This window comes from Thunnus maccoyii, chromosome 4, assembly GCF_910596095.1.
Source record: "Thunnus maccoyii chromosome 4, fThuMac1.1, whole genome shotgun sequence".
NCBI lineage: Eukaryota > Metazoa > Chordata > Actinopteri > Scombriformes > Scombridae > Thunnus > Thunnus maccoyii.
Genome location: NC_056536.1, coordinates 29,707,456 through 29,719,970, shown reverse-complemented (window position 1 = coordinate 29,719,970; position 12,515 = coordinate 29,707,456). Strand labels below are relative to the sequence as shown.

At 41.7% G+C, this 12,515-nt stretch overlaps 1 protein-coding gene across 1 annotated transcript in view; it reads left to right on the top strand.

Moving 5' to 3' along the window:
* Positions 1-2,490: 2,490 nt before the first annotated feature.
* The window catches only part of cables2b (Cdk5 and Abl enzyme substrate 2b), a 35,328-nt gene continuing 25,303 nt past the window's right edge, over positions 2,491-12,515 (top strand). Inside the window, exon 1 of the mRNA XM_042408157.1 lies at positions 2,491-4,665. Within this exon, the coding sequence (XP_042264091.1) occupies positions 4,064-4,665 (602 nt within the window). The 5' untranslated portion in view covers positions 2,491-4,063. The remainder of the gene's footprint in view (positions 4,666-12,515) is intronic.

Below are 12,515 nucleotides of genomic sequence, written 5' to 3'. Positions count from 1 at the left end.
AACAGCTTTAATAACTGGAAATAGATAGATGGACAAATGGAAGGACAACAAAAATTGAGAAAAAGATTAAAAAAGAGGAGCCTCATCCTATACTCTACCCTATAGTGTACCAGAAAGAATGAGAAGATATAACATAACAACTGAATATAATGTTAATAATGAAAACCATAAATAGAAAATGTAAAATATGTTTGTGTGTCTCTCTCTCTTTCTCTCTCTGTCTCTCCATGCTGCATTGACCCGTTACCCTGGTGGCAGCATCATGACCTTCCCATGGTGCACTGCTTCCCTGCCCCCCGGTCCTCTCCTCTGCCAGCTTCGCTAAACATCAGAGAGAAAAACATAGAGTCAGAACACCCACAGGCCCTACCCGAGTCATTACTCTCCTCAACCTCATTATGTAATAGACTGACACCGTGTGCATTTATTTTTCAAATTATTTATCATAAACAGAGCAACTATTATCAGCAGCAGCGATAAACATGACTGTAAATGTACTAGAGTTAGCTAAAAGGCTGGTTTATATCTCTTGACCCTGAATAGATGGTATGCCGGCACTGCAAGCAAATTACATAATAAAGATACACACAATTATTTAAAAAGGATGCATGCATGAGGAGTAGTGAGTGTTATAGGTGGAGAGAGAGAGAGAGAGAGAGAGAGAGATTAATTTGTAGGTGAAGTGGGTCACAGGTTGAAATCACAGAAAATATCAGAGGAAAGTATCTGTAACCACAGACCGACTGGACAATGTACATCCCCATACAACCAAAATACTAACTAACACTCTTCCAGGGCTTCACGACTGTGTAAGATAATGAAAAGCTTACTATTCTGTTGAGGAAGACATGTTTGGGTTCACCGCAGGCAAACAGCCATACTGTCACCACTGTATGTCTTCAGCTGCTTCATAATGTCAGAAGTCAAGATTCATATCAGTCAAGATGATACCAGAAAATTCAAGGTGATGATGTTCAGTTCTGTTATCATGACAGGAGATAAACCTTGAGGTCATTTCTGTCAGTTTGACTGCAGTCTTTGGGCCATGTTTGTGTGTGTGTGTCAGTGTGTGTGTGTGTGTCAGTGTGTGTCAGTGTGTGTGTGTGTCAGGGACAGCAGACACGCATTGTATAAATGCGATCCTCATCATCGGATTATAGCGCCGTAATCTCTGCAATCTTCCATGTGGCGGCATTTACCATCATACCATCATCATCATCCTACTGACACACACACACACACACACACACACACATACACACACAATGCTCTCCTCTATTACTTGTCATACGCAGCCCTGCAGAATCACGGATACACCGTTTAACATCAAATATTATTTCTTGTTCTTTCCTAAAGTATATCTTTTCCTTTTCTTTTTATAAGTGCAATTAGACATGGAATGAAAAAATGATAAATTAGGCAGACATATGGACATTGGTGTAAGAAAATATACAGACAATTACATTATAAACAATACAATAACAATAAAACAGTACAAAAACAGGAAGACTTAACAGCAGAGGTTATGAGTTGGTGCAGAGCTGAAGCTGAACTACGTATTTGACATTTTGTATTAGTATATGTTTCTGTACATGTATGGATATGTGTGACCACTTATACATACAGTATATCTGACATTCACTATTTTGTGTGTGGTTTGTGACATTTCTAAACATTTGTTCCTGTGTAATTAAAATGCTGCCACACAGGCACACATTGTTAGTGCTAAGCTTACATCGTATTTTGATCAACACATGGACGGTCATGGGTTAACGGCATGGTGTCTGCATCCTGTCTGTTTTAACACCCCCCTGGTTGAGCCCCCAGCCCACTCAAATAAACATGTAGACATGATGTCATACAAATAAAAAATTATTTCCAGGGGGGATTAGTCTGAATTAAATGATGTCAGTTTTGGAATGTCATCCTGTTGTTGTTCCAGCTGAGCTGGAAGGTCACTTGTAGTTCATTTGTTGGTCTGTAGCTGCAGGGGATCAGGGGGTGAGTGTGTGATAACAAACTCCCATCCTGCAGGGATTTACAGTGTGATGTGTCCTGCAGGGTATATTTAGCAGGCTACCAGTCATACTACACAGTATGGTCGTCCTGCTGAGCTGACCAGATTCACTCAGCTCAGTGTTGGTGTCACTGCGGGGATCAGTGCAGAGAAAATCCACTGTGGTTCCATAACAAAGTGCCAACAGCCAATCAAAGCTGCTGTCAGGCAGAGCTGCAGTGACAGCTCAGTTAATGCCTCAGCAGCCCTGATACCCCTGAGATGGGCTGAGGAATTACATGGGCACTGCAGGGAAGAGTAACACCCCTTAAATAAAAAAAGAAAAGAAAATGCATAAAATTAAACCATAGTACCCAGCATGAGACTGTATGCCTTCTATTGCATAATAATACCATAAGAGTGTTTCATTCATTTTTCTATTCATTTTATTTTTTTATTTAATACAATTCACATATTGTATCAGGTAGATAACAGCTCATTTTCATCTATGGTAACTGGGCAGAGTCCTGCAGTGATGTGTAGGTTCACACATTAAAAGCTTTAGCAGTAACAGACAGTTCCAGTTATTGTAATTAACAAAAAAACACAATAATACATCATTATTATGAGAAAAATTAAAAAACAGACACTAGTTCTCATAGTTCCCAAATAGCCGCCATAACATCTGCAATCTAAAGCAGTGGTTCCCAAACTTTTTGTCACATGTTCCCCTACAGCCCTATCAGATGAGCTCAAATACCCCTGCACTGCACTCTTATGATGAATGGGATGGCTTCATGCAATAATTTGATAGCATTTCACCACAGAGAAACACAATGGTTGCGGTTGATTCATGTTGTATGTCTTTTTTATCTTCTTTAGTAGTCAGTCAAGTTTGCATTGGACACTGAAATCACTTCACTCAGTTGCTTTTAGCTTTTTGCTGGCTGTATTTCATGGATTCAATCCCAAAACTTGGTGGAAAAGTGTTGTAGCTGACTCAGGTTGACTGTTTGCGACTATAAATGTACTATACTGTACTTGTAATGCTAAATGTGTGTTTAATTTACTCCCTAAACATAATTTCTACACCACAAATCTTTCCATGTATCCCTTGGTAACTGCCCCCAAGGATATGTACCCCTAAAATCAAACAAACAAATCAAACACACTTACTATCAATGCAGTCTTTAACCGTAGCCAACACAAACAGTGTAGTTTAGCACAGTCACTGTCCTATCCTTCATACATAAAAAAGTAGATTTCAAATTTCTAAAAGCTCCCTGATACTAAGTGGTGAAGAATTCAGCATTCTGGCTGTGCACACTTTTTACTTTTTACTGACTCTTTAACCTTCATTTATTCAGGGAAGTTTCACTGAGAGGAAGCCTCACTTTTGCAGCAACGCCCTGATCACATTCACACAGTTACACACCTGGAAGCTGCCCAGTACAACCACTGACTAATCTGCTGGCCACTGTGCAACGTCATTGGAGCGGTTAGGGTGAAGGGCCTTGCTCAAGGGCACCTCTGTGGTGGTGGAGAAGGGAGGGGCAAGTGCAGCTTTTCCACTTTTCCTCACCCAGATTTTTCCAGGGACTGTTCTGACGACGTTTCAGTCACATGCTTGCTTCTCTAACCTTTAAGCCACCACTGTTTATTGTAGGTATGGACACACTGCATAACTTAAATTATCATTCACCACTGTATACATCAGTAGTTCAATCTTTTTCCAAATCCTTTTAAATGAAGGTTTTTATTGCTTAATGTGTAACAAACAGAAAAAATGGTAAGCGTGCCTTTCAAAGTAAATTAAATACACTTGTTTTAATCCACCATATGAGACAGTGTTGTGTTATTTATGATGGTACTTTCTAATCTAGTGTGTACAGTTTCGAACGTAATCTACTCCCCGAAGAGTCTGGCAGCAAACGTCATGACGTGGTCCCGTCTGAGCCAATGAGAGCGCAGGAAGGTGTAAAGCGGTCTCGCGCCGGGTAAAAGGGATTTGACAGTTGCGGGTCTCGAGCTGATCATCCAGTTGACTTCCTCAGTGGGACAGAGACCATGGCGGCTGCTGCTGCCTGCGGCCAGCACAGCGCTGCGATAACGGTCGCTGTTAGCGGCAAAAAACCGCATAGTAACAGGGAGCACAGTCGGAGGAACAGGGAAAACTCTCGCCGGAGACAAGCAGCTCTTTTGTTTCTCAGTAACATCTCCCTGGACGGACGGCCAGTCCAGAGTAATGAAGCCGAGAATGGAGGAAGCCGACACCACAAAGAGACCGACTTGGAGGGAGCTGACTCCGGCTCTGCGGCGGTGGCAGCGGCCGGGCTGTTCCCGGATAGCTACGGGACATTCCCCAGTTTGTCAGCGTCCGTGAGTTGCGGGAACGTAAATCCTTCCCCGGCACCGAGGACAGGAACGGGACTTCTCACTGTACCGCCCATCCTCGTCCTGCCGTCGGACACGGGGTTCAACGATGCGGGGAGCGCGGAGGTGCTACTCGGGTGCCGCAGAGGCTCGTTCCCTTCGCCGGGGAACAGTAACCTGCTCTCGCCGTCTCCGTCCAACACCAGTCTGCTGCCGTCGCCGCTGGGACCGCGGAAGTCTTCCACGCTGTTATCGGTACAAAGCTGTAGCTCAGTGTCCTCAGAGCCGCGACAAAGGTGAGAGAAACACGGCTGTGTTTTTGTTCTGTCATCTGCTGAGCATGTGTGTCACTGCAGCCAATAACACAGTCGAATCTGCATATTTGTTGGCTGGTTTTCCCCCTTCAAACCGCTACGGTTAGCTTTACTGTCTCAACGTTACCTGAAAGTTGAGGGAGGGGATTGTTGTCATCGGCTCACACACACACATAACTCCATAGGTATGCTGTTGCAGGACTGTGATGTAATTCCACAGTGGCTCAGAGTATGTACACTCATTTTCTCAAGCTGAGAATGTTTGATTTTGTTTTGCGCAATGGATTTCATGCTTTTAAGTCCGTGGGTCTTTTTGTTGTTTGTGGTCTGCCTCCAGTGGCTCCCCTGTGAAATTAAGGACTGTTTTATTTCACAATCCTTTCACTCACTGTCATTTATAGGAAGTTTAAGAGGTTATTGTTGATGTGATGCAAGTTTCCGCTTAGACACGGTTGCTTCCCTGCCTGGAGGTAAAGGGACATTCAGGTTGTTGTTTTCACATGTAAGCCTACTGAGTCATGTCTTACAACACACATACACTCAGGTGTGTGTGAGGAACAAAATCTTATGAATTACATGACTATTCCAGTTGACTTTGAGAGGTGGTAGCAGGGCCGGTCTTGCCTGTGTTGGTGCCTTAGGTGACTTTTTATAATCATAAGGGACATTGACAAGGCATTTTGAACACAAGAATTGAACAAAATGCTACAGTAGTACCTGCAGTCCTTGTAAGGGCTGCACGATAACAGTCAAAATGATAATCACGACTGTTTCGCTCAATATTGCGATCATGATTATTCTGCTACTTCAGGTCAAAACATTTCTATTGCATTCCAACCATGTTGTTGCACACACAGAAGCTTCACATATGAATCACACATAAAATAAAATGCAACAACAGATCCTTCAGCCCCAGACAAATTCCTCCCAGACAAAAAGGCGAGTGGAGGTCATATAATGGCGTTTGGTGGTGACTAACTGGTAAGGCTTTGAAAAACAAACCAGATGAAAACACATGCAAGTCAATAGGGAAATAAGAGGAAGAAATGTTACAAACAAAAGGACGTCCCCCTCATTTGGCGCCCCAGGTGGCTGCCCAGGTGGTGGCGTTGATTATTAAAAGTTTAGAGCCACTTTTATCTTGTTAAAGCTACAAGACATATTCCATTGTTCAGGTCAGTTTTTGTGAAAGAGGACTTTGTTGGCTCGTGCTTACTAATTACTAGATTTCCATCGAAGCTGTTCTCACAAAATAAGAGAGTAACGTGTTAAACCACTGGGAATGGAACCTACATACTTAGAGGCTGAATCCTGTCCAAAGCGCCGGATATAGAAAACTTTCAAGTAAGTCGGCACCGAATGCTCGGTCAGATTCTTTCGGACTTGTTTACTTATTGTGTTCAAACGGTGTTTCATTTGAATCATGATTTTGTTCATATGTATTTTGTTAAGACGAAGCCCAGCCAACAATTATTATAATGATACTCAGATTCGTAGCATCCAAAGTGGCGTCTTCAAACCGCTTCTTGCGCTCTCCAAAACCCAAAGATATTCAGTTTACAGTAATATAAAACAGATAGAAGCTAGAAATCTTCACATCTGAGAAGCTGGAACCAGAGAATGTGTTGCATTCTTGCATATTAATAAATGTTGATAAATGAGTCATTTATTAAAAGTGTTGTTGACTAATTTTCTGTTGACTGACTTAATTGTTTCAGCACGATTGTCAAACTTGGCACCAAGTGTTTAGTCAGATTCTTTCAGTGTTGTTTATGATGAGATATTTTCTGATATGAATTACATTTCAACTTTATAGTAGGGGTGTGCCCGAATACAAATACATTATTAGGCAAAGCACAAATAATGGGTTTTTTTATGATTATTTGTTAGCTAGAGGTCTGTCTGCAATGAGGCGATGAGTAAACTTTTAGCTCAGTAGTAAGCGCAGTCGTCTACGAACTAGGAGACTCCGGTTTCAGACACGGTGTGGGGACCTCCTTCGTAAGGTAGTTTATTTATGAATGATCACTTTAAATTTCTAAAATTAAAAGTGTAATAAAAACAAAAACAGGATTTTTAAGCCTCTTTCCACTTTTATTCAAATACAAATAATTTTGCTGCCTCAACAAATACAGATACAAATACAAATACTGGGCCTTCTGCACATCCCTATGTTATTGTCGATTTGTTCAGGTTAAGTCCCTCTATGTCAGTAATAAGACACAATTATTAAGCACACTTATTTTTAGGTTTACACTTAAGGCTCTAAACTAACAAGCACATGTGAGCTGTTTTTTTTTTTTAAAGACATCCAGATGTCTCTCTAAGTTTATCTTACTGTATATTACATAACATCAAAATAACATCTGTGTTTGATGAGGAAGTTGAACAGAACGCTATCTGCAGGTCTGACTTTGAATGTGACGAGCCTTTACAAACCAACACACACACAAGCTTGTCTTTTTGTGTTATCTCCTATGAAATAACACAATCTTTCAAATCTTTAACATGCATGAAATTCATATATCAACTTTGCCAGTAACTTTGAGCTTAGTTGCATTTGCAGTTTTAATTGTAAACATCATTTTAAAAGTAGTAGTAGTCTGATGGAGAAGCTGGTGGTGGCTTTTTAGAGGGGAAGTGAACTCGAGGGCGGATAAAAAAACCACTAACAGACAACGTGCAGTCAAGCTGCTTTCTGTGGTTCACTTAACCCAGAATTGTTTTCGGTTTGGTTTTTACTACTATAACCCAGAATAAGTTTGGATTTCCTCTGCTGAGAGAAGGAGAAGCTCCGACAGACAGACAGACAGACAGACAGACAGACAGACAGACAGACAGACGGATAGAGAGAAAGAGAGAGACATGGAAATGGGCTGGATGAAAACACAAAGATGCAGTAAGAGATGAATGTCTTGATATGTAAATGTGTTTTTTTTTTTTTCTATAAGGAAGTGAGAGACTGTGTTTATGTCGCTTACTTATCTGGCAGTGGTTCACACATGCTGCGCCGCCGTGAGCGCTGATGGATAGATCAACTCCGTCACCGTATTGGCAGCATATCAAACCCGGAGAATGTCGGCCCTGCAGCCATAAACACTGCTTAACCTATTTACACCTAACAACAGGGCTGGGAAATTACCAGCACATAACAGCTTGTCAGTCAGTCAGACCACTGCACCAACCACCAACTGTCATCTGCAGCTCAGCTGTGTGGCTTGATTTTATTTAGTTATTGTGATGCTGCACATATTTTACAGTATTTCAGTGTAACTAATAAGGAGTGTAGTATTATTTGTGACAGGTAGACTCATTTTAAACATGGATGTAAACAATGCATGATTTAAAATAGGGCTACAACCAATCTGGGGATTATTTTCTTTGATTAATCGATTAGTTGTTCAGCCTATAAAATGTCAGAAAATAGTGAAAAACGTTGCTCCCAAAGCCCAAGATGCAACCTAAAATGTCTTGTTTTGTCCCATCTGATAGTCCGCAACTCAAAGATATTGAGTTTATTATAATAGAAGACTGAAGAAAGCAGAAAATATGTACATTTAAGAAGAGAGACAAGAGAATTTGGGCTTTTTTTTCTTAATAAATGGCTCAAAATGATGAATCGGTTATCAAAACAGTTGGCGATTAACCGCCTAATTGCTGCAGGTCTAATTTAATATAAAAAATCAACTCTGCAAATGTTTTATGGGGAAGGAAATGTGTTTAACATGTTTGCCAGGCCTCAAAGATACCCACAATGCATTTTGCAACTTTGTTCTGGTACAAGAAAACTCCACAGGTCACCTTTTGATGCTGTATTTATCGATATTGAATGTGACACCTGAAACCCTCCCTGCGTTCAGACACGTACAGAGATGCCGTTGGTGACGCTGATTCCAAGTCTGTGAGGGTTCACTGTTGAGGGGCTTTGGGGAGGGTGGGGGGGGGGGGGCGGGGGGGGGGGGGGGGGGACAGGACATTGGAAGGAACGGGGTCTGTGTTGAGTTTCCTGTGCTGACTGCCAGCTGGCACTGAAGCGGTTGAATTTAAAGGCAGCCGTCACCTCATCTACACACTTCCCGGCGTGATGGAAGCTGGACGTCGTGAGATACGATCATCAGTCACGCTCTGTTTAGCCTCTCTGTCTGTAACCAAGCTCAGCGTGTGAAGTCCTGCCAGACAGCTAACCGACCAGCCAGCCAACCACTTCATTAGCCTGCTGAGTGAACACACACACACTCTGACTCACTCACTCAATGACACATATCAACACTTTAGATGTTTGACGCGTTTATATACAGTGAGCGAGGACACATGGCTACAGTTCTGATTCCAGATCTTCCACTTCTGGTGAAAAGCTTCGCCTCAGTTTAGTGTTTGCTTCCATTCATGTGTCTTCATTTTCTGCTGATTCAGGTTTATTCTTTTTAGACTGACTGCATCCACCGTCCAGTTAAGACGTCAGGTTGGATCCTCAGTAATCAGCCTGTGTGCGAGCGTCAGCTGTATTTAGCCGCTGTGTGACCAAACTGACCGTGATGCTGCTGAGAATTCCCGAGACACACTTGCACTCACTTACCTTAATACACGCCGCTATTCTCGGCTAGCTTACGGGATCCCAGCTCATTCACAGGTAAAGCTTCTACTGATACGGCTAATACTGATCATTGCATAACTCACTGAACATGTAAGGCATGAATCAATCAAAAAAAAGCTCCTAAAACGTGAGGACTTCTCTGTTCCTTGTAAAATTCAATTTTCTATGAATCAAGGTGTCGGTCAGACAAAATGAGCAGTTGAAAAAACAATCAAAGGATTAATAGATAATAGAAATAATCATCAATCGAAGCCTTTCAGTCGACACAAGTCGCTGCAAGATGAACAAGATGAGAAAATTTTTCACCCTAAAATTGGAGTCGAAATAGTAACAGTTTGTGTGTGTAAACTGTTTAAGGTTAAAGGCATTTCTTGGCTCTATAATGGCATATTTCTAACTTAATTGTGGTGTTAAGTTCACATGGTGTGTAAACATCTGTCCAATTATTCACTTGATTAATCAAGAGCTGAGAAATCTGTGATCCAAATGCAAACAAAAAGGATTTTTACAGCAAAAAAATTGAAAAACACTTCATTTGCGGTCACGGTTGGACTTTTATTACATAGACTAACATGAGACGACGAATAGTTTTCATGCGGTTAAATGTTTGCATCAGTAAAGATGATGATGTGATCGTGCAATAGTGCAAATATTAGACTACTGCATCAGATACTTTAATTCTGTGTGACTTGGGTCAGGGTAGAGCGTTCGTGCATTGTGGGTTCGTATCTAATATTCTGTAGTTGTGGTGATAATGTGATTAACTGCTGTAGTGTCTTAATGAAAAAAAACAGAGGAAACACGGAAGGTTGTTTGTATCAGCGGAAGGTTAATCTCTGACTGACGCAGCAGGTCAGTCGCTGTGCCAGAAGGAGACACTAAAACTCTGTTGACCTACCTGCCAGTCAGGTGAGGACACCCACTCTCTCTCTCTCTCAGGCCGGTTTGGCTGAATTTCCCCGAATGACCTCATGAAGCCGGTGACACACACTGTCGAAGACTCCACACCGACCGATGAGGGCCGGTTCCTGGTTTAAATTAAGATTTGGCCGTTTCCCTTGATGACATAAGGCCCTGAAGCCTCCGTGGGCGAATTAGATTAGATGTAACGTTTCAGCTTCTTTGCATCAAGGTTCATCAAACAATCTCAAAGGTTCTTTTTATTGTCTGGAGGAAATGAAACATAAGAGCAGTTTTTGGCTGATAACGCTGAAAAAGAGGAAGAAGCTCTGTTCACATGAGTGATGTTTTACAGGGGGAAGCTGCGATCATGTTATTCTAATCCTGTCTTTATTAGTCGCAGCTTGACCCCGCTTAAATGGCCAATAAGAACAATGTTTTACCCCATGAACTCAACTGATATTAACCCCAAACTTGAAAAATGTGTAACTTATGTACTCAAACCTGCAGGGAGACATGCTCTACCCCAAAATACATCCTGGTGAACATTATTCAGCGTAAAAGTACAATAATAACTTGAAAAAAGAAAAGAAGCAGGATTAAAATTTCAATATTTTCTTCATTTGAGAAGTTGAAAACAGCACATTTTTGACATTTTTGCTTAAAAATGGATAAAAGGAATAATCAGTTATCAAAATAGTTTCAGATTAATTTTCAGTGACTTGACCAGATGATTAATTGACTAATCGTGGCAGCTCTGAAGCAGGAACACTTTAAAATGACTGATATGCAGTGTAGACTTTATTCTACTTTATTCTACTCTCTATACAACTTCAAGTACAACCTCAAAAATGACCACCAGGTTGACAGAGAACAGTCATATTGGAATTCATTCGACTTTTACGTCATTCACCTGAACCGAGTGTTTTGCCGCGTGAGTCTTGTAGAAAAGTGCTGACAGATGTAGTTAAAAGTAGCATTTTATAGCCTCAATTTTTTGGATGAAATCTGTTTCTGTGAAGCCGTTCACATGTCTCTCTTTCTCCTCTCATCCTCATCCTCCTTATCATCTGCTCATGAATTCACTGGCTTCCTCAACTTATAAATGAAACCGTAAACGCTGACTTCAGTGGCCTCCATGTTTACTTCTGTACGACAGCGCGCCGCGGATGACGTCTTTTCTTTTGCGCATGCGGGTCAGTTCAGGACCGTGACCTGTTCACCCTGTTCACATTTAAAAAATAATGTGAACAGCCAAACAAAAAAATCGGATTTGAGCAATAAATCCAAATTGAGCACTAATGATTGCAGCATGAACGTAGCCTTAGATTTATCTCAGATTATTAGATCTGATGAGAAAAGGTACAAATTGTAGGAAATGGTTTATAAACCACAGCTCTCTCCCTCATTACTTGTCATCTCTCTACTCTCTATAAAAATACCATAAATACATAAGTCAAATGGTTATATTTGCTGCTAGCTCTTTCTGTGTCCCTCCCTTGTTTTTTCTCCCAGCAGAGCAGAGTTTCCCATAATTAATTTTCTACTTCTGGAGCTGCACACCCAAACAGACGCGGACACACCTGCACCGACTCGTTCTCCCCCCTCCCCACCCCCCCCCAACCCCCAACCCCGCTGCACACAAACAAACAGCCTCCTCTGAGCTTTAACCCTACAGTCACATCACGCCATCTATGCTTCAGAGGTGCGGTCGCTGCTATCTCCACTTAAAACACATAAACACTTAAAGATTGTGTATTATTTACCTAAACTCCTTCCCACCTTTCACTCACACACACACACACACACACACACACACACACACACACACACACACACACACACACACACACACACACACACACACACACACACAAATCGACTCCATTTTTTTGGGAGAAATGAGCTGCTTTGTTCCTGTAACTCAATTTGTTGCCTGCAGCAGAAAACTTATCAGATTCAGCAGGAACTCTGATTAGTTGAGAGTTAGACACACCCTCTGGACTAACACACACACACACACACACACACACACACAGGATTGCACATTGAACTATGAGAATGAACAAACTCAGAGAGGGGATGGAATCCGACTGACATCATCTGTATGTCTTGGTGTGTGTGTGTGTGTGTGTTTGTCTAAACATGCATGGCTCTCTAGTGAAAACAGAGCTGAAGCCCTTCTCCCCCTCCACACCCTCAACACACATGATTTCTCTCTTTCTTTCTTTCTTTCTTACAGCTTTCCTTCAGACTACGTGCTCGCTAATGTGGGTAGAGTAGAAAACGCCCTTCACCCTAACAACAAGCCGCTTGTGATTCTATCTGAACAAACCTT